This window comes from Pseudorasbora parva, chromosome 24 (assembly GCF_024679245.1).
Source record: "Pseudorasbora parva isolate DD20220531a chromosome 24, ASM2467924v1, whole genome shotgun sequence".
In the NCBI taxonomy this organism is placed as follows: domain Eukaryota; kingdom Metazoa; phylum Chordata; class Actinopteri; order Cypriniformes; family Gobionidae; genus Pseudorasbora; species Pseudorasbora parva.
In genome coordinates, this window is record NC_090195.1 from 19,626,916 (window position 1) to 19,650,911 (window position 23,996).

The window sequence follows — 23,996 nt, forward strand, 5'->3', positions numbered from 1 at the left end:
TATGTAAAAACTAGAAATTGTAATTACATATACAAGGGATGCAACAATACAGTTAGTCCAGGTTTTTAACCACGGTTTTTGGTTCGGTTCGTTTTTTGCTATTCTATTCTTAGGTGATAGGAACAGAAAGAGGTTAAGAAGAAAACATTTTTTTGTAATACTCTTTCTTTATTTTACTTTAAAAATCTTACTTAAACGTAACTTTACTTTAAAATAAATACCTTGTACACATTCCGGGTGTATTGTATAATATAAAATAAACAAACAAACACATATATATATATATATATATATATATATATATATATATATATATATATATATATATATATATTAGTAAATAGCCTATTTAAGTCTTTAAGTATTAAGTATTTGGTGCTGAGCCTGTGGTGAACAACATTGAGATTACAAAAACGAATGGCTGTTTTAAAAACTTCTTCACTAGCGAGGTTGCTTTTGTTTGCGTGGTTTCCAGGGTAACCGCTGCTTTCTGCCATTCCATCAGCGCCCTCTGCTTTCACAGAGCAGCACTTCATTCAGCCCCTTCACCTGTTCAGTCATGTGCAAACGCACATTGGGCTTGTTTACATCTGAGCGCGTGTCCATTTGACGCAGAATACAGCGGTGTTGAGCATTTATACAGTTGATGGGCAAAGTATTCTTGAGTGCATTATAATTTTTTTAATAATTGCTAATAAATTATTATTTACGATATTTTGAAGTGCCAACGATAACAATATTGTGCATATTCATTATCGTGATATATCGCATTACCGAAAATCGGCACATGCCTAATACTCACACACGCACGCACACGCACGCACGCGCACTCGCACTCGCACACGCACACACACACACACAGTGATTTACAGTGGCAGCTCAGAGATGTACAACAGCATTTAAGTATGAAATTGAATGAATAAAGGTAGGCTAAAATTAAAAATACAGTCTTCTATATGCAATATACATTGATTGACAGCTGCTGTATATACTTAATTCAAGAGCAGTGAGTTACTTCTCTTTTTTTTTTATTAACATAATTTTAGAGGTGAACTGTCCCTTTAAGGACAAGCTTTCACAATCATTAGGCGGCGCTGCTAAGACATCTCATATACAGACACACACGATTTTGCTTTCACTTTAGACATAACCAACTGTACTTATATACGTTAACCTTGTGTGTATTTGACAGTATTAGCGCAGTAAGACTACTTAGTCCAGTAATCACGTGTGTTTGACAGGCGCGCACGCTCAGCCCATGTAAACCACGAATGAAATGTTTAACTGGCAAGGCTTTAAAATTGGCTAAACACCCCCTAACTTTAGTGCATATGATTGGATATTTGCTCATATCAGCGCGTAGACTATATATATATATATGTATAAACACATTTAATTGGCCTCTAATGTAATAGCACCAGGATTGCGAATGGTGAAAATAAAAATAAAATGAAAAGAGGTGTCAAAATGATTTTCTGTGGTAATATAGAATTCATCTTAATTAAATATTACTTTAAAGTTGGTGATGTCACTTACCGGCTCCACACGGTCATAGCCGCCATCCGTTTTCTCCGTCTTAATTCCCGGCATCTTACCGCCCTCCACCTTTATCTCTCCAGGTTCCATCTTGACTTTTTCCTTGAGTACATTGTCATCTTTATCCAGCAGGTAGCGTAGCAGAGCGTTGTCCTTCTTCTTGGGGCTGACGGGCTCTTGTTTAATGGCTAATTCAGCCACACCGGCCGCCCCACCTGCAGAATCCTGACACATTTCCTTCCCCGTGGCCTCGGCCGTGAGTTTGGCCAGGTCGACGGGCGACGAGCTGTTCTGGAGAAGTCTGTGAAGGATCTTATGCTTCTCCTTCAGGGAGGTAGCATGTGACCCGACTCCGGTTTGAGAGCCCATGCCGCCATTTCCAGGGCCGCCGGGGTCCTTACACCCGGGTTCACCACCAGCCATTGGAGGGGGTGAGGTGGACTCGATAGGCTCAGTTTTAGTGGTGAGAAGCTGCAGGAGTTTAGTATGGCCTTTGTTGTCACGTAGCCGGTTCTGCGGGTCACTGGCGTCAGGGTTATTAAACTGGCCCTTTTCGTCTCTTTGCTGTTCGATGCCATCGTCCTGTCCGCTGTTGCCCTGCTCTGATTGGTTCTGCTCTCCAAATGACTCAGAGGCTCCCATTTTATTCAGCAGGTGAAGATTGACGCCAACCCCCGCTGGTGACCCCAACTTCCTGTCGGGTGAGCCTAACGATTGGCCGTGGCTCACACCGTGGCACTCGCTAAGTGCCTGTAGGGCATTAAGGGAACTGCTTGTGTAACCATGATTACCGCCTCCTCCCCCATTGCCACCTGTACTGCTAGTGCACATGCTCGCAGGTGAATGGAGGCTGCCTGCTGGGGAGAACTGCGGCGGGGGTAAACGTGGAGATCCTGCCATCCCGGGGCTTGCTCTGTGGCACGGAGACAGCATGCCCGGACTGCCCTGAGACGGGCTGCTCAACTTCAGTGGATAGCCACTGCCCTGAGGGGTGGCCGCCTGCATGGTTGCCGAATGGCTCATGGTCCCTGGGCAGCCGAAACGGTGGCCCTGTACAGGGCCGATGGCGCCAGGCTCCTTCTGGCCACCAGGGGAGGGGAAAGTGGATGTGTTGCTGCTGACCGTGGCATCCTGCCCCTGGGGGGCGCCGGAGGAACCAGCTGGATTGGGAGAGCTCATGGGGTTCATGGGTTTGCCCATAGCCTGACCATTTCCATGATCGGGGGTCATGCCACACACGGGCTGCTCCCTAAAAAAAAACAAAAAAAACACAATATTATAGATTAACTAAAGAATAAAGTTTTATAGACAAAAATGAACCTAATTATTATAAGCTTGCAATACAAACATAAAATTCATAATTGATAGTACTTGCTAACGAGCATAATGAATGTCAGTGTTTTTATTGATAATTAAAACTAAAACTATTAAAATGATTAGACATTAAAAAACTTAAACAATACTCAAATTAAAATGAAAACAGAAAATATAAAAGTAAAAGCAAATTAATAAATAATATTAAAATGAACACCGCTGAAGGCTATACTTTTTAATAAACCAATAAACACACACAAACATCTCTTGGCATAATTGTGGTGACTATTACATATTGAAATAATGTAAAGAGAAAGAGTCAGATAAAAGAAGAGAAGGAAAAAAGTTAGTGAAAAAAGAGAAAAAACAAAACAATGCCTCATTAGTTCAGGCAGGCCATGACAGTCTCACGAGGTTGGCACGTGCTGTTGACAATGGGGTTTCAATTGCGATCCAAGGAATTAATATTGATTTTCAAGAAAAGTCTATTGAAACTCTTTCATTACATTAATCCAGTGCAGTCATTTGTTAAATTAATCCCATAGACAGGAAGCGTTTTTTCTAGCGCTCGAACAAGGAATCCGAGAGAAGAGCTTAAGCGGAATTTCAGGAATGGCTTAATTAACTAAAGTATTTTTCAGCAGAGAAGGTTAAAAGAGGGGAACGAATTGTTATCAAAGAAAAACAGCAGTGCTCATCCCTCAAAACAAGCCACGGGACAGAGTAAACGAGCGGCTGTGCTGTCACATCCCCCCTTTAATGTAAAAATCACCTCGGGGTAGAAAGCTTTTAGCAAGCTACATACTAAAAACTCACTCAGAGCTGTTAAACGCATAGAGATGCTTTTGTTCGGAGCGTGCAGGATGAATCAATGGTCAGGCTATACTGCGTGTTATTGTGCTAAAGATGCTGTGCTTTAAGACAGCCCCCCACCCCCCGCTGTGAGCTCACTCTGGGTTTAATGTTTATCTGTGCTCGACACCCCGGCCTAACACTGCTGCTATTGTCTCAGAAAGCAAACCGGTGTTCCTCCCTCACACGCTGTGAGAGAGATAGAAACTCTGCAGCTAACATATGAAACCATGTTCACAACTGCCTGCTGTGGATCCAAGCTTTACTAATCCATACATCCCAAATTATTAGATTCTATGCAAAACTGCAATCTTTGACTACCCAATGATACACATGCTAATTTACTCACCTTTATGCTCCAAAGATTTTGAAGAATGTCTTTGTCACCTTTCTTACAAGGCTCAAAAAGGATGCAAAACAATCAAATCAGCCCATACAAATTGTGATTATTGTTTAAAGTTTCTAAAGCTTTGTGTGAGAAGTAGTTATTTAGTGATAATATTCCCCTCTAGTCATCTATTAACTGCTACTGTATGACTGAATCAGTGAGTCTGTGAGATGAACATGTGCAAACTGGACCAATGAATCACTGAGAAGATCCAACTCAAAAGAATCGTTCATGAACCAGAGATTTACAGTGATTCTTATATATTTTGGTCTGTTCCGTACACAAACCTATTGTACCGCTTCAGAAGACTTGGAATATAGTTATATAGATCATTTTTATGATTCTTACCATTATTTTTAAAAGCTCAAAAGCTCCCTACATGTTGTAACAACATGGGAAATAATCTTTAAGTAAAAATAAATAAAAAGTCATGCAGGTTTGGAACGACATTATGGGTGAGTAAAAAAAAAACAGATTTATTTGGGGGTGAACTGTCCCTGTGAACTTGGAGTTGGTAACATCCAATTAGTCCATATTTAAAGGGTTAGTTCACCCAAAAACTTATTATTTTATAAAAATGATAAAAATGTATGTCATTAATGACTCTAATGTTGTTTCACACCCGTAAGACCTCTGTTCATCTTCGGAATACAGTTTAAAGGGTTAGTTCACCCAAAAATGAAAATTATTTAATTAATTACTCACCCCCATGTCGTTGGACACCCGTAACACCTTCGTTCATCTTCAGAACACAAATGAAGATATTTTTGTTGAAAGCTGACGGCTGAGAAAGGCTTCAGAAAGGCCTCTATTGGCATTCAGTACATTTCCACTGACCCACACACAAGACCCATAAAGGCACTAAAGACTTCGTTACAAAGTCCATCTCACTACAGTGGCTGTACAATAATTTTACAACGCGGCGAAAATAGTTATTGTGCGCACAAAAATCTAAATAACGACTTTATCCACTAAGTTATTGATGTGAACTCGACGCATGCGCAAGAATATGATGCAACTCCACCGTTCAATACATGACCCGAAAGAGGAGGAGCGCCGCTATCGCGTGAGTTCCAGGTGAGTTTACGTCCGAAACCTACACGGAAGACAATATCTTGGCGGATAAAGTCATTGTTTTGATTTTTTTTGTGCACAAAAACTACTCTCGTCGCTTTGTAAAATTATTGTACAGCCACTGTAGTGAGATGGACTTTGTAATATCGTCTTTAGTGCCTTTTATGGGTCTTGTGAGTGGGTCAGTGGAAATGTACTGAATGCCAATGGAGGCCTTTCTGAAGCCTTTCTCAGCCATCAGCTTTCAACAAAATTATCTTCATTTGTGTTCCAAAGATGAACGAAGGTGTTATAGGGGTCCAACGACATGAGGGTGAGTAATTAATTAAATAATTTTCATTTTTGGCTGAACTAACCCTTTAAGATATTTTATATTTAGTCCGACAGCGTATCCAAGTGTATGTACACTATACTGTCCATGTCCAGAAAGGGAATAAAAACATCATCAAAGTAGTCCATATGTGACATCAGTTGGTTAATTAGAATCTCTTGAAGGATCAAAAATACATTTTGGTCCAAAAATAGCAAAAACTCAGACTTTATTCAGCATTGTCTTCTCTTCTGTGTTTGTGTTCAATCCTCAAATAAAGATTCAAACGGTAATTAATTGCCATATTGATTCATGATTCGGATCGCGTGTCAAACTGCTGAAATCACGTGACATTGGCGATCCGAATCATGAATCAATACGCTGATTCATGACCGTTTGAATCTTTATTTGAGGACTGAACACAAACAAGGAAGACAAGACAATGCTAAATTAGTTTTTGTTATTTTTGGACTACTTTGATGATGTTTTTATTCCCTTTCTGGACATGGACAGTATAGTGTGCATACACTTTCATACGCTCTCGGACTAAATATAAAATCTTAAACTGTGTTCCGAAGATGAACAGAGGTCTTACGGGTGAGGAACGTCATTAATGGCATAAATTTCGTTTTTGGGTGAACTAACTCTTAAACTAACTCAGCAATCAAGTTTGAGGAATTGTCAAGGGTGAAAACACTTGTTTGCCAGTGTGTAGCTGTGGGAGTCGAGGGACTTGTTATTCTTGGTTCTGATGGAATGTTTAGAGACCAGCGTCGGCCTCTGGGAAAACATGCTTGGATGTTCTCACATGACAGTGAGATTTCAGTGTATGGTCATTAGCTGGGCTTGTCAGAACTAGACAGCGTGTTTCAGCTGAGCGCTCACACATGGAGCTGAATCAAACAGGAAACTGTGAGGAGAGGGTCGAAAATGACAAAACACGTAGTCGTGTTCATGGGTGACATTAGGGGGAGCATCATATTTATTGTAGCCATGGAGTTTCCCGATGTGAACCATCAGCTCCGCTACAAGTTAGAGCCATTAGTCAGGCCTCCAGACAGTGCGTGTCCTAAGCAAGAGCTAAATCCACATGAATGACCCGTTCAGAGCATAAGCAAGAAAAACTCACTGTTCAGAGAGTCAAGCTAGTCTATGGTCTAGTAAACGGCAACCTCTTTAATTTATTCTTGACTGTGCTAATAGACACCACATTGTGTGGAAGAAGATTTTCTTGCTTGCGCCGACTGAAAACACAGGACGAGAGACAATATGAGACCGGAGAGACTCTCGGCCATTTGAAGTAAGCTACTGAACATTGAATGGGCCATTTATGTGGATTTGCATAAAACAGTTCAATCGGTTTGATGTTGTGCCTGCGGACGGCGTTTAGCCCTTCACAGAGGAGTAGCGGACGGGCTCACAAGGCATATTCAATTATTATTATAATTAGCAGAGGTGGGTAGAGTAGCCAAAATCTGTACTCGAGTAAAAGTACAAGTACTTACGGAAATATTTACTCAAGCAAAAGTAACAATCATAACAGCTACTTGAGTAAGAGTAAGAAAGTATTTGATGAAAAAACTACTCATGTACTTAGTTACGAGTTAATTTCGATCTGATTGATAAGAAGCAAAAACACTGAATTTCAGACTACTTGAACAGCTTTCACACACCTCCACTTGAAAGGTTGACCTCTCCAAATATGTGTGTGTGTGGCCTGATAAACACTACCTTATGGGGACAAAATGTCCCTACAAAGATGGCAATACCTTGTGGGGACAATTTTTGGTCCCTATGAGGAAATCATCTTATAAATCATAACAAGTGATGTTTTTTGAAAATGTAAAAATGCAGAATGTTTCCTGCAATGGGTAGGTTTAGGGGTAGGGACAGTGTAGGGGGATAAAATATACAGTTTATACAGAATAAAAACCATTACGTCTATGAAAAGTCCCCATAAAACATGGAAACACAACATATGTGTGTGTGTGTGTGTGTTTAATGGTTAAACAGTGTAAATTAATGTTGTTTTTAAAACATATTTGGCTCTTATATTTTTATAAGTATATGCGTTCTTTAGGTAGGAATAAAATACAATCCCGTTTTTAATTGTATGCATTTTCTACACTTCAGACAGTTCAGAGACAGTTCAAACTGGACAGATTCTGTCAAAAGTTGTGTATAAATGCAAGACGTCACAGATTACTCTACTCAATTTGTTTCGTAAAAAAAAAAAAAAAAGATATGTAAATCTACAATTTTAAAAAAATTAATTATTACCATTTGACAGTAGCGAAAGAATGTAATGAAGTAAAAGTAAAAAAGTAAAAGTCCCCATTTTTAAACATACTCAAAAAAGTACAAGTTACCCAAAAAATGTACTCAAGTAAATGTAAGGAAATAAATGTAATTCGTTACTACCCACCTCTGATGATTAGGCAATTTTTATTATTAAATGAATATTACTACAATTAATTTGCCCAGCAATATTTCACAGCGCAGCAACGCATAACCGACGTGCTGTGAGGATATAAAGATTAGTCTTATTACTCCTCATTTCAAAAACAACTTGTTTAACACAAAATGCTTACGAAATCACAAAAAAAAAATTTCTTCACAATGGAGCACAAGTGAAATTTTGTGAATAAATGTGATTAATGTCTCATCATCTCTAAGAGAATATGCGCTGTTAACGCAGAGTTAGATGGCGTACACTCGGTTAGTTTTTACTTTCAGTTTCTGTATTGAATAACTGACTGGTGTTTGACTTCTTCACCGGCATAACTCTCGCGCAAAGTTTACACATTGCAATATGATATCCACTGGCTCACCCTTATGGTTTAAGATAAGTAAATTAATAAATGGGCTAAATGAGAAGCCTACATAAAAAAAGAAGGCAAATAAACAAGTCAACTTAAACTAGTTTGATTCAAATTTCTGCAAATACTTTGCTGATGCAGGTGCAAAAAAATAATAATTCTTGCCGTCCATGGTCATGTTGGTTCAGAAAATACACCATTTCAATTATATTAAAAACACAGATTCAGCCATAAACAAGCTGTGCGGCTGGGTACTGGGTACCTTTGCAAGATGTGCAGGGACATGTAGAGCTGTGGCTCGTTGGTAGCAGGTGAGCGAACCAGTTTGCTCTTGGTGTGAGCTGAGACGATGGTCCCGTCGGACAGGGAAAACCGGTAGATGGGACTGAACGCCTGCCCATGCCTTATCACTGCAAAACACACACAACAAAACATTTAACATCTAAATTGTTTGCAAAAGTTTAATGAAGTCACATCTGCATTCAGCCATTTCCTCAAACATGTCTTGACAAAATAATATAACACATAAACCCATATAATTCCTGTAACATTACCAGATAAACTTTTCCAGTGAAGGTACCACATGCATTATTCACATAAACTATGTTTTATACACACCGTTCACACACCACAACCAAACTACTGTTCTCCTGATGTTGTTTGCAGGAAAAATGTTTTACATGGTTGCTACAATATGAAAAATAATGAAATACAGCAATGTCTACTACTTTATATATCCTTATCCTTATGACATTTATGCATTGATCCTTCAATCAAAGATTGTTTTTTTTTCTACTGTGGTTAAAAAAAAAGACTTAAAATATCTGTATTTGCACTCATTATAGCAAGTTATGAGAAGAAGTGGGTAAGAGTTATAAGCCACTTTTTTGCTTCAAATGTGTAATGTTGTTATTCACCTCGTGGTTGATTACTTATAATGCTTTAACAGACTTTTTAAAAAATCCCTATGGGAAAAATGTATAGAAAAAATTCTTCAGGAACCAGTGCAACTGAAAAAGAGGGGAAAGGAACTAATGTACTCTTTAGCATACCCGCAAGCCAGTATTACAACATTTCTTACCATGATACAGCTAAAGTGTTGAGTCAGTTAATTAAGTGATCAGTACCTTCTTGTTGATGCCGCTTGGCGAATGACATGTCTCCATCGTTCTGGAGGTGAAATCGCTGAATGCATCTTCGGACCAAGTCTTCCCAGCCTGGCTTCATAGACGCTCGTAACAGACTGGTGTCCAGGGAGGTGATCTTACCTACAAACACACAGTACAGTTAGACGAGAAGAATACAGACACAGAAATGTACACAGTACAGACGAGAATAGTTTTTGTGCGCAAAAAAAGACTAAATAACGACTTATATAGTGATGGGCTGATTTCAAAACAAAGCTTCGAACGGTCATGAATCAGCGTATCGATTCATGATTTCGGATCGCCAATGCCACGTGATTTAAGCAGTTTGACACGCGATCCGAATCAATACGCTGATTCATAACCGTTCAAATCTTTGTTTTGAAATCGGCCCATCACTATAGAAGTCGTTATTTAGTTTTTTTTTGCGCACAAAAGCTATTCTCGTTGCTTCATAAAATGATTGTAGAATCACTGTAGTGAGATGGGCTTTGTAACGACGTCTTTAGTGCCTTTTATGGGTCTTGAGAGAGGAAATGGCATTGGTGTCAATGAAGGCCTGTCTTTGCTATCAGATTTCAACAAAAATATCTTCATTTGTGTTCCGAAGATGAACGGCGGTCTTAACCGTAAGTAATAATGGCAGAATTTTCATTTTTGGGCGAATTAACCCTTTAAGCACTGTTAATGCTGGTCTGCAAAGCAAAATCTAAACGTATTTATTGACAGTATGTTAAGTGCTTAACATAATTAAGCAGACGCTTAATACTTAGGGTTATGGATTTAGAATAAGCATCTAAGCAGCATGCTTGGGTAATATCAAACATTGAATGTTACTTTGTAAGAACTGGGACCAAAAGCAACAAAAAACAAACAAAAAAACATGACAATATATGACAGAGCTATCTCAGATTTGTAATCACTTGCATTACAATAAACAGCAAACTGGGAGTTTCCATTCACTAGCCACATCAGAAAGTGACAACAGGTGTGGTTGGTGTGACAGTAAAAACTCTTGATCTTCCTATTGTGTGATTTAATGGTTCCAGCTACATATAGTATGCTTAACATACTCATATTCGGAACTCAGACAGAGAGACAATTGCATTATGGTACGACTCGTGTTCCCTATTCATGAATTAACAGAATGGCACATAAGCCCCATGAATACTTAAACTGAAAGGGCACATTTTGAGCCAAGTGGTTTAAAAAAAAAAGAATAAATAGATAACTAAAAAAATGTAAACAAATTTTTATTGATACTACTGTTTTCCATTCAATTAAACACTGAGGTGGTCACAGACTGTTCAGTTGTATGCAGTTAGAAATAATTATACATATTTATATATTATATTTATATAATTATATATATATATATATATATATATATATATATATATATATATATTTAATTATATATAAATATAATATTTTATATATATATATATATATATATATATATTTTTTTTTTTGTTTTTTAATTTTTTTTTTGTTTTTTTTTTTGAGCTCACCAAGAAAAATTCCAGACAACCAGGTTGTTTTGGTAATACATAAATAAATCAATACAATAAAATACAATACAATGTAATGTAATGTAATATTAATACTTCTTTGGTCACAACTAATTCCACCTTTAAAAAATTGTTTAAAAGATCAAAAAAAAAAAAAAAAAAATATTTCAAAGGTTTACACTTTACACTGCCAAGTCAGATTGATGACATTAGTCTTTCCAGGTTAAAGTCATTATCTGTTGTTTTAAGCGAGGGGCTGCGCATTGAGATGAGCGTTAACTGTGATGTGAACACCCTTTGAAAAGTGTAAGCGGGGAGAGAGGGTTGGCGTTGGCATGGTTACCTTGGAGGTCTTGGCGGGTGGTGAAGCTTTCGTGCGTGGGGAGCATGGGTCTCTCTTTCATGGGTACTCTCCGTGCTACGCAGATCAGACACGACTGGAAATCTACAGTCAGAGAGAGAGCGAGAGAGAGAATGATCAGATTAGTGACAACAGATTATTAAGCCATTTTAAGGGTGTTAATGAATAATCAGGCATTGGTTCTGTGTCTTTGTGTGTGTCGAGGGGGCGGTGCAGAGTGGAGCGTGGGGTGATATGATGGAATGTGACCTTTCGTTTGTGTGTCATTGTGGAGGCTGACCCTGCTGTGCTGCTCCCATGGAGACTAAGTTAGAAAAGTCATCCCTCATCCACCCACAAAAAGATCATAAGAGATTCATATGTCTCCAACAGCATTATGTCTGACAAATCAGGCATGATCACACATAATAAACAAGACACACTGTAAGTAACAGTTTCCATTATACACACTGCCACTCAAAATTTTGCAATCAGTAGTTTAAAAAAAATAAAAATGTTACATAACATTTATATTTCTTCCTTTGAACCTTCTATTAATAGAAATTCTGGAAACAGTGTATTGCGGTTTACACAAAAACATTAAACTACACAACTGTTTTCAACACTGATAATAATAAGACATTTTTATTAAACACCAGCCTATTTGAACGATTTCAAACAATACTATTGGTAGTGAATGGTTGTTCTCTCTGCTTATTACAGACATTCTTCAAAATATATTTGTTTGTGTTCAGCAGAAAAAAAGAAACTCAAACACATTTGGAACAACTTGAGGGTGAGTAAATGATGACAGAATTTACATTTTTGGGTGAACTATCCCTTTAACTTGCCGTTCATTAAGCGAGTCAGTCAGATGTTGATTCAGTAACCGTTCTGACTGATTCAGTTCATTCAGTAAAGGGCTTGTTAGATTGATTCAAAACTGTAACTCCTGTGTTTACGAGTCTTTTTGAATGATTCATAAAAATAAAATAAAAACAGCTCAATATTGGGTCTACTTGCTTGTGAATCACGCTGCAGTTCATGCATTCCCGATGAACGAGAGACGTGCTCTACTTTTTGAGCATGTTGTTTACATCAGAGCCGGTGTGAACAGGCCTTTACGTGCAAATACACAGTTGTTGTCGAGCCCCTTGGGTGGTCTTTACTCCAAACTGCATGAATACCAAGCTTCACTGTCTCTGTAATAAACTCTCTCTGATATCCCTCTCCTCACACACATTCCTCCTCCAGCCCCCTTTCTCAGTCTCCTGCGCCAGGTTGAGCTGGCGGCTGAAAGAGCAGCTGGCACACAGCTAACACTGACGGGCCATAAAGAGAGACGCTTCATCACTCAACACACCAACAGTACCCACAAAAATGAAACATTGTGTGTGTGTGTGTGTGTGTGTGTGTGTGTGTGTGTGTGTGTGTGTGTGTGTGTGTGTGTGTGAGAGAGAGAGAGAGTCTGTGTGTGTGAGAGAGAGCGAGAGAGAGGAAGACCAACATTAAATATCTCTCGTTGCCTCACACATACATACTCTCTAAAACCCCAGCCAGGGCCAAAACCAAAGCCAACACGATCCAGTGGAGAAGTGGGTCTCAAACGCACCCTGAACTCTGGGTGACTCCGAGAGGTAGAAAGAGGAGGAAAGAAATGAGTAAATGACTCACAGACTGAAACATTTCTCTAGGCGGGACACAGATGCACGTTCCACAGTCACTGCTGTCACCTTTTCGCCTTATTTTTCAGTAATTGGAAGACTCATTTCTCGCACATGTCAGGAACGACTGTCAACACTGAGTGTTGCTTCTACATTAGTGGAGCGACTGATTCAGAAAACATTTATACAGTTCATTCCTTAATTCTCTCACGGCCATTGACAGATATTTCCGTCATTTATAAGACAACACTTTCCCGCTATTGCAGAAATGTCCTGCTTTTAGTGTTTTCACTGTTAAATGGTAGGGGCACTATGACGAATTCTGAAAGAGTACTGAATCTCCTAAAAAAAAAACACAGGTAAAAAAGAAGCACAGACAAGTGATATCACATGTAAGCAGATGAATATGTGAAATAACACAATCATCAACATTAAGCGGCATATAAATCAAAACTGCCTAATTTTACTGAATGAAATATCAACCCAGGATAAGCTATGTTGATGTACTCCATTTACGTTTTGTTCATTACTCTGAAGCCGATCTGGGGTCCGTTCTTCATACCTCGTTTAATACATCTGAGATGATTTGAAAGAACCCATCTTCTAAACTGATCTCTCTGGCTAACTTGGTTCTTCAAACAAATTTGCGGATTGGATTTAAATATCTGGATTAAGTTACTGCTCGTTCTCATGTTCCCTGAAGAGGGCAGATGTCTCGATACTCGAAACCACAATCAGCAATGCAGCGATTGGCTGGAGGCAAGACAGCAACGTCTTGATTCAAAATCAACGTCTTTAATCATTTAATTAAAAAAAAAAACACCTGATGAAATACTTCTGGACCCTTATAAGGAAACAGCCAAGCAACCAAAATGACATAGAAGTTATAATAGATAGGCTACATGAAACTTGCACATGATTCCCAATTATTTAGGGCGTTTTCACACCTGAAAGTCCGCACCAAGGTCCGAACCAAAGTTTGTGTTTGGACATTTGGTTCTTTTTGGTTTGCTTTCACATTGCAGTTATCTCAGCGCACCAAAGAACTTTACATGACGCACTGGCGTCCTGTCGTCATCATCTATGTGGGCTGCATCTTAACATTGATTGGTTTGTTAGCGGACGTGCGTCTGATGTCAGTGTGTAGTCAATTCAGCGGCTAACTTTGACAAGAATGAATGAACAGACGCATCGTTGCCAATACTGTTAATATTATGGCATTACTATCTGCAGCACCAACTATAGGCTACTCGAGGCAAATTCACCAAATGAACGTCCTCGTTATGCAAACATTTTATCGGCGCCGACATGAAAGGAGAATCTCCTAGAAGATAGGCTTTTTAGCCAAACAATGTGTTTTATTTTATAGTTATGTTTAAATATTATAATGTTATTTTTAAATTTCATCTAGGCTATATTGATTATGAAACGTGCACAGATGTGCAATATATGTCAAAGACATCGAGTCAGAAATAATTTTGACCACTTCATTAAGATTTGTTTTGTAGAAAGCTTTATTTTATATCTTAATTTTAATAAATGTTTCATTGTTTGCCTGAATTTAATAAATAAGCTTAAATAAATAATATAAAATCCCGTGACGGAGTGATCATTTGCGTTGCACATGAACTGGAGCGGTCTCATAAACCGAAACTCATATAGTCAAGCAGAGCACGCTGTTCACGCGAGCTGACATGAGTACACAAGCGGTTCTGGATAAAATGCTGCGCGCTCCATCACTGCTGCTCACATGTGCTGTGAGTTTAATCTGTGTTTTTTCACTAATCCTACACCAGAACTTCCTGTAAATGGTCTGAAAGTCCGAACTATACAGAAAATGCTTTCACACAAGAAACGAACCGAACCATGGTCCGAGGGAGGTTTCACACCTGTAATTTTGGTTCGTACCAAACTGAAAAGTCCGAAAATCCGGACCAAACAAGGTAGGTGTGAAAGCACCCTTAAATTCATGATTTCTAGTATTTGTCCAGCCTTGACATTTTTAATTCAGTTTTGTAATTAGCAATTAATTTAATTTTATCTTGAAGCAGATTTGTTACATGACAGTATTAATTAACGTTTCTTAAGGGTCAAGATCAAGTTATCTGCTTTCCGTGTGCTGCCAAAATGTTTCGCTAGATAATTCCCTATTCCTCGGCTGGGATCACGCAGAGCCTCTGAAGCCCATTGAAACCTTCAACACTTTGGTTGCCACTGAAGTTAACTGTGTGAGAAAAAAATCCTGAAATGTTTTCCTCAAAAAAATTCATATCTTTTCGACTGAAGAAAGAAAGACAGTAACATCTTGGAAGGCATGGGGGTGAGTCAATTATCAGGAAGTTTTCATTTTAAAGTTAACCAATTCTTTAAAATGATGCAATCTAATCCTGTTTACATGAAATAAGCCTGCTCCCGAGCCGGTTTAAGCTCACGGACCTGTTGCTATGACAGAAAGTCCAGGATGAGCTTCAAAGAACCAAACAATCAAAGCCCATGCCATATCGTCAACAATCAAATCCAGCTAATTGAGTTAGTGACGTATAAAGAACAGACCCCTGGATGTAGTCTTTGGCAAAAAACAACTTTAGCAACCTTATTTTTTAAAGAGGAAAGGTGTAAAAGGATAGTTCAACAAAAAATGAAAATTTTGTCATTATTTACTCACCCTTAAGTTGTTTCAAACCTGTATGAGTTTCTTTCTTCTGCTGAACCCAAAACATTATACTTTGATATAACCAAATAGTGGGCACATTGATTTCCATAGTATTTTTTTTTTCCTACTATAGAAGTCATTGTGGTCTATCAACTGTGGTTTGGTTACCCATAATCTTCTTTTGTATTCAGCAGAAGAAACAAACTCATACAGTTTTGGAACAACTTGAGGGCGAGTAAATGATGACGGAATTTTCATTTTTGGATGAACTTTCCCTTTAAGATTTGTGGTGTACAGTAAAAAATAAATAAAACTATGTTTTGCGTTTTGCAATATTTAACGGTACTGAATTGATATCCTAATGCCAAAAATCAAATTGTTTAGCCATATTTTTCAGATGGGAAAAAACCCATTCCTAGCCAACTATATGACGAACATAATTGACTGCAAATTCATAATAAGGTAAATATAAGTCCATAAAGGACCTTCACCGGTACAGAGTGATACACTGCAAGGGTTTTCATTATATGATGATTAGGAATATGAATTTTGGTTCAGCACTCGTTGTACAAAGCAACAAAAACACACACAAATTTTAAATGGTAAAATATAGTTCAAAAGCTTGGGGTAAGCTAAGTTTTTAATTTAAAAAAATGAATACTTTTTATTCGGAAAGGAGGCAATAAATAGCTTAAAAGTGACAGTAAAGACACAAGACATAAGCTAGATTTATATACAGTTCTTTTGAACTTTCTATTCATCAAAGAAACCTGAAAAAATATATAGTTTCAAAAATATTAAGCTGTTTTGCAACATTGATAATAATCATAATTTTTTCATGAGCAGCAAATCAGTATATCAGAATGATTTCTGAAGGGTCATGTGACCCTGAAGACTGCAGTAATGATGCTGAAAATTCAGCTTTGCCATCATTTAAAATATATTCTAACAGAAATGTTATTTAAAAATTGTACATTTCACAAAATTACTGTTTTACTGTATTTTTAATCAAATAAATGCAGCCATTGTGAGCATAAAAAAACGCAATTTAAAAACAACATCTTTCCTACTCTAAACTTTTGAGGGTAGTGTGTTAAATTGCTACCGCCCTTAATGGTACCGAGATCACTATCGACAGCTGACATTAGATGCTGTCGTCTAAAGACAACATCCACTGGAACCAAAACATGTTGAACAAACTATAGGTTAAAATCTGCTTTTTTGTGGGCCACTTGACAAATGAACACTCCGCTCAATGAAAGGGGAGCAGTCACTTTGCTTGGCTGAAGCTTCCTGCGCCGCTTTGAAGCATTAAATCTAGAGTTTCAGTACCGTTCATGTGGCTTAAGTGTGTTTTAAGAAACCGTGGCTCACCCTCTCCCTCCTCCTTGATGGACTTTGGTTCAGACACAGCAAAACACTGCATAGTCTCATATTTCTGCTGTGCCTCGTGATCCTGCGTCTCTTCGGCCTCGCTGTGAGGGTTCACGAGCATGCGGCAGTTGAAGGTGTGGCTGTTCCGCCGAGGATTCTCGCTGGACCACGGCACTCCGTTCACTGTGGGAGGGAAGTAAATAGACATCACTCACTGTCACTCGTTTGAACCAGCATTCCCTAACTTTTCCTTACTGAATAAAGGGGTGTTTACACTCACAGTGATTTACAGCAGCAAGGGACTGGAAGTCATTAATTTTCAATAAGAGTTTGGCGATGTGAAGCGACATGAGAGACAGAGACCGTTGGCGATGAGACCAAGTCTACATCTAAAATATGCACTAATTCCAATGAGTGTTGCCGTTAGCACTTCAAGATGAAAGAAAATTCTAAAGGATAGTGTTTTGGTCACCTTATGTAGGTTTCCATCTATGTATCATAAAAATTGAATGCAAAAAAATCTGAATATTTACAAATAAAGCAGCGTTTCCATACCATGTGTTTAAAGTCGGCATGAAAGGAACATCTATTCTGTAATTGCATGTTATAGATCTTACTTTGAACATTTTATTGATGTATGCGTTTCATTTTCTGACCTCATTATGTTATCTAAATATGAAAACGTCAGAGTCTCCCTTCTTTAATTTACATAAACGCTGCCCTTGCAAGCTCATGTTCATCTGCCTCCATTTTTGATAGTAACGCCCACATCTCAACATCCAATCAACAACCAAAGCATAAGCCCCGCCCTACATTTTGTCCTTACTTCCTACTTTTCCTTTTTAAGAATAAATAAATGATCACTCAATTAAAAAATTCACACATTTTTGCCAAAAGTAATATCTTGTCTCTAGTCATTTATTCTGTAAATGTTTTTCCATCTTAGTTATGCTGATGTTTTTCTACCGAATAAAACAAATTAAAGTAAACGTTTCCATTTTTTTACGAGCACTTCGAATGTGATCACGAATGTGATTTGCAGATAATGTTTAATTATTGAAACTGCTTTAAGTAATAAATGTAAAAAAAGTTACATTCACCCCCCCCCCCCACACACACACATTATATATATATATATATATTTTTTTTTTGCTGATCCAAAAAATGAACTGACCCGTAATTTAACTGTAACATGACTTGAACCGTGACTGTAGTGATCCATTACACCACAATAACCAATGAGTATTTCTGGCTGAAAATATAATTGGAACCAAAAACATGGTTTCTAGCCATGAACCTTTCCTCTCTTTCACCTCTGCAGGTGACCTTCCCCAGATGAGGAGATTCTGATATTCCTTTCTGTAAATCCCAGTTCTTAATGCTCAATCTCAATGTAATATAATCGCAGAACGGAAAGCGCAACTGCTCTAGTAATGCTACACTTGAGTGTTGAGAAATGAGTGTTTCCTGAAAAGTACTGTTGCTAGAAGTGCAAATGAAACGAAAATATTAAAATGGGAAGGAAATAATGAATGGAAAACCGAAAGAGTCTCACCATGTGACTTGGGCAGGAGGTTTTTGATGAATTCGTTATGGTCTCCTACATGCAGGATGCTGTACACACTGGTGTTCATCAGCTCCTCCTGATTATACCGCAGGTACTGCGTCACGTTCTCTGACACAAACACGATGTTTCCCTCCATGTTCACAACAAAGAAGAAACCGTCTAAGGCCTAGAGGAGAAAAACACAAGGCTTTTGGTATTGTGAGGGCAAACGTGCAGCTAAAAACACCAATACTATTATATGACGAGCACAAGCAGACATACAGGCTAAAGTACACGTCGCCGCTCCATCTGAAAGCTTAACCATTCAATCAGGAAGATGCGATAACCAGCAGAAACAAAACAAAAAGCCGTACAGAAAAGGCTGGAGTCCTTGTAGACACTCCAAACAACAGATCAAGTGAAGTCAAGGGGATTACGGCATGAGTCTAAATTCATGGCCTTAAAGGGATAGTTCACCCCAAAATTAAAATTACCCCATGATTTACTCACCCTCAAGCCATCCTAGGTGTTTTTGACTTTCTTCTTTCAGATAAATACAATTGGAGTTACATTAAAAAATACCCTTTATAATGGCAGAGAATGGGGGTCAAGATTTTGAAGCCCCAAAAAAATCTTTCCCTCCCTCCCTCCCTCCCTCCCTCCCTCCCTCCCTCCCACCCTCCCTCCCTCCCTCCCACCCTCCCTCCCTCCCTCCCTCCCACCCTCCCTCCCTCCCTCCCTCCCTCCCTCCCTCCATCCATCCATCACAAAACACCAGTCATAAATTAGAAGTCTAAAACAAGAATTTTTAAAGAGAAATGTCAGAGGATTTCGACATAAGAGAAGATGAGCTAAAGTTTATTGCCCAGACCTATTGGTTTCAACCGCTAGAGTCGTCAAAGCTAACGTCATACATCCCACGTCACACATCGTGTGGAGGGTTACTCTTTTGGCGCAAGTCGACGTATTGGTTATTTCAGTTTAAAAAAAGTTTTAAACATGGATATTAACAAAAAAAACCATTGCTTTGCTTTAGAAGGCCTTTATTTCCCCCTGGAGACGTATGGATTACTTTTATGATGGATGGATGCACTTCTTCAGGACCGCCACTCACTGCCATTATAAAGCTCATTCGTCTGAAAGAAGAATGTCATAAACACCTAGGATGGCTTGAGGGCGAGTAAATCATGGGGTAATTTTCGCTTTTGGGTGATCTATCGCTTTAAAATCGATCATGGTTTGAACGACAACAGGCTTCATATTGATACGGCAGCGTTTTCGCTTCTCAATTCAGGTACACCGCAATGAAGTAATAAGCTGCAGGAAAACAAGTTGATCTCATCAGTTGCAGTTAGAAGGTTATTTTAACAGGCTTCCTCTCGGAGCGATACTCTCAGGCAGACAGACAGACGGGGGAAGTGGAGCAACTGTTTTTCCTCATTTTAAATGCAGATTACAGGGTACGGCTCTATTAGACTGCATACTTGTGTCGCATATTCTGACGGGTGCAGTGAAGGCATCTTAAGAGGGGAAACATTATATATTGATATTAGAAGTTTTTTTTATGCATTGTTTTACCAATACTGGATACACAGCATTGTTCCAAAGTTTGGGGTCAGTAAGATTTTTTAATGTCTTTGAAATATGTCTCTTATGCGGAGCAAGACTGCATTTATTTCATTTAAAAAAGAGAAATAAAATACTGTTACAATTAAAATTCCTGCATTTCTTTATTCCTGTAAAGCTCAATTTTCAGCATTATCAGTATCACATGAGCCTTCAGACATAAGTTGCTGCTCATAAACATTTATTATTATTATTATTATTATTATTAACATTACTATTATCAAAATTGAAAACGGTTGCATAACATAATATTTTAGTTCAAGCGAAGATCATTTATTTTAAAGGGGGGGTGAAACACTCAGTTTCAGTCAGTGTCATGTCAATCTTGAGTACCTATAGAGTAGCATTGCATCCTGCATATCTCCGAAAAGTCTTTATTTTTTTAATAATTATATAAGAAAGATGCGCTGTTCCGAGTCTTTCCGAAAAAAGCCGAGCGGGTGGGGGCGTGTCGTGTGAGCGGAGCTAAATAATGACGTGTGCAGCAGCGCGCTGTGTGTTGAGTCAAGCGTCATCCCTAACAGCGGGAAAAAAACTTTATTCAAAATAAAAATATGGCTTTTAATCAGATACAGCCATACATCTATGATCCGGAATCAGACCCAGAGGCTGCAGTTGAACAGGAGCAGCAGCAAAAACGACTAGAGCAGGACGTCTCTATGTGGTAAGTTACAAGTTATACACTAACTATATAATATGCTTAGCGGCTTGTGTTATTTACATATTTATACTTGAATTATATCGTCGTATTTTTGTCTTTGAAGGTGTACATGTGGGAAGTGCAGTTGTGCATGTGTGTTTGTGTGTTTACGCGTGGTTTGTGTAGACAGTAAGCGGACTAAAAAACACAGACATTTGAAGCAGTCTCACTCACCCTTCTAACGTTGGGACTGCTCCATCCTTCAGCATTAGGCGATTGGGAAAATTCGGCGTCGAGCTGGGCCTTGTTTATGAAACAGTCGGCACCGAAATGCAGCGAACAGATATAAACATTCGCGCAACTCAGTTGCTGATCCGGAAAAGCAAATTACATCCACTGTTGCCTTAACGCTGGGTTTTTGGCGAATCTGTGCAGGACTGTCTTGGTCTGGCAACCAAAAACCCACTTTTTTGGTGACATTGTTATGTGCTATGTGTAATTGTCACCTGTCCAGCCAAGCCAGCGCTTTGATGGGCGTAGGCTGTTGCTTTCGCTCTCTCCCTCGCTCTCTCTCACGCGCTTCCGGTAGAATTGTCCGTAAGGCCCATACAAGGAAATTCCGCCCCCATTAACGTCAAAGGGGACGCATGATCTCAAAAAACTTGCCGAAACTTATGACTAACCGGAAGTAGTATTTTTGACAAAGAAATACTCCCATCAAACGTCCACCTTAACTTTTGAAACTTTGTCTATGTTTAGTATGGGATTCCAAGTCTTTAACAGTGTAAAAAGATCAGTATGCATGAAACAGCATTTCACCCCCCCTTTAAATAGAAATGGTAAGTCTTAACTATCATTTTTAATCAGTTTAATGCATCCTTACTGTTTTTTTTTTAATGTTCACTTAAAGTTAATCTAATCTGTCAAACATAACATTTTAGCAAATCTAAATATGCATCTTTCATACTATACAATTGATTTATACATATGCTGTTGTGCTTAAATTCATGTGTAGCATTTAAAAAAACATAGGTTTAACCTTATTATTTTTGTTTTATTTTGACAAAAGAGTATAGAATTGTAATATCAGCGATTTATGGGTTATCAGCCATAAAACACCCTATGGATATTGGCTCATCCCTAGTAAAGGTTGAGTTTATAAAATGAATTAATCTTAATTTATTATAAAATAATTTATTAAAGTAAATTATATTGTATTAAATTAAACTATGGTAAATTATTATTTCAATTAAATGATATAACTGATATATTGGTAACAACTATATATTGGTCTACTTCTAATCTCTAATCTACAGTTTTATGTTTAGCTACTCAGAAGTAGCTTCCTTGAGATCTTTTTTGAGTTTGTCTGTACGAAGATAAACTTTCTTGCCTGCTTGTGTTGGCGAAAAAAAGAGCTCTCCCGAATCTTAGCGCTTCATAGCGGGTGACAGAAATGATATTGACGAGTCTTAATTGAAAGAACACAGCCTTAAGTCAAGCATTACCTATCAAGATGGTGTCAATTAGGCCTCTGAATGCAGTCGGGCCCCTGAGGGCCTATAGCGATCGCTATAAAAGCTGCTGTTTGTTTTAGAATGTGGAGCAGCGGCTCAGAAATCATTCTTTAATCTGCGACGGAGCGTAATAAGCTCTAAATCTTTTTATCAGCAAAACAAACACGACGTCTCTTCCTAACGCGGAGAATTATTTCACAAACACTCGGCCGTGAAAAAAAGAAACTCAAGAACAAACGTACATACTCCAGAGAGCAGATAAAGCGAGGGACGGAAAAGGAGAGGGGGTGCGAGCGAAAAAAGCCCACAAGTCCCTGTTTGTGCACTGCTCTAGATGTGGCCATCTGGTGGGCACATTCAGCAAACATCGCAGAGTAAACACGGGGGAATGCCAAATCCACCTTTATTTAGCCAAACTTATGCAACCCTGTAAAATGTGCTGATGGACGTGTATTGCAACATGAATGGAGCTGGGTGGGCCTGGCCCGGCCCACGCTCACTGTCCCGCTGTGGGAGGTTGCATAACTTCCTATACAAAGGAGAGACTGGGTCCAAGCTCGTCGCGAGGTGCGGACACCGAAAACGGACACGCAGTCAGTGGCACACCGAGCTTGGCCACAAATCCCCACACACTGCTTCGAAGAACACAAAGCTGCTTTAGCAGATCCTATGGCTGCTCACACTTCAGCTTCCACCACCAAACAATGGGGTTTTTCATTGGGGCAGGGAGGGGGGCGTGCAGCACTGAAAAAGCTTTGCACAAGGCCCGTTTGTGTGCACGAGTGTGTGCGAGATGTTTCGGTGAGTGTGCGTGCCTGGGCGACACTGGAGGGGCTGTTATGGGTGTCGGGTGGAAAAGGGCAGTCGGCTGAGTTTCCCCCTCTCTGGCCCTTTGTCACAAGTGTTTTTTAATTAGGTGCATTATAGCGTGTGGGTGTGAATTGTCCCTTCCTTCGGCCGTTTCAAACAGATGGAAGATCAAGCGCACAAGCACGCAGGCTATATTTGGCATCCGCTCCGTGTTGATTCAGTGACGGAGGACCTCGGAGGCTATAAATACCCCAAAGAGGAGAGGGTGTGAGAGGAAGATGGAGCGGCTGGATGGGTGGATTCATTCGGAGCTGGGCGTCCTGCCTGCTCGCCCGACCGATGAAACTTACTCGTTTGCGAGATTTTAACTGTTATTTAAGGGGGTAGTTCACCCAAAAATAAAAATGTATTTTTATCACTCTTTTCTCACCATCGATCCATCAGCCAACAGAATTGGAGAAATGACGACTGCATTGCAATGCTTTTGGTCAGACAAACAGACAGTTCCGCCCTAAACTCGCACCAACGGTTGAGCCAACATTGTAAAACGTGACAAGTTTGTGCACTATGAACGAAAAAATGCTATCACGGCCAAACAGAGCATGGCTCTGTCCCAAATGGCACACTTCATATGCACTTCATAAGCACTTTCGGTTTTGTGGACAACAGTTGCCGCGTGAGACCGTAGGGTATTCCATTTGTCATTTTAGGATTCATAAGGGTCGATATGCGCTCTCGACACACACTTTTGCTGAGCCTGCACTGAAGCGAGTTCCACAGCTGACTTAAAGGGTTAGTTCACCCAAAAATGAAAATTGTGTCATTAATGACTTACCCTCGTGTCGTTCGACACCCGCGAGACCTCCTATCATCTTCG

General features: G+C 39.1%; 1 protein-coding gene across 4 annotated transcripts in view; it reads right to left on the reverse strand.

Moving 5' to 3' along the window:
• ncoa2 (nuclear receptor coactivator 2) overlaps positions 1-23,996 on the reverse strand; it is a 148,515-nt gene that overhangs the window by 36,538 nt on the left and 87,981 nt on the right. For all 4 annotated transcript variants that reach the window (XM_067435023.1, XM_067435025.1, XM_067435024.1 and 1 more), the window contains exons 6-11: positions 18,536-18,713; positions 16,981-17,163; positions 11,293-11,394; positions 9,421-9,561; positions 8,556-8,703; positions 1,537-2,785 (exon numbers count right to left, since the gene is read on the reverse strand). In XM_067435023.1, the coding sequence (XP_067291124.1) occupies positions 1,537-2,785; positions 8,556-8,703; positions 9,421-9,561; positions 11,293-11,394; positions 16,981-17,163; positions 18,536-18,713 (2,001 nt within the window). The remainder of the gene's footprint in view (positions 1-1,536; positions 2,786-8,555; positions 8,704-9,420; positions 9,562-11,292; positions 11,395-16,980; positions 17,164-18,535; positions 18,714-23,996) is intronic.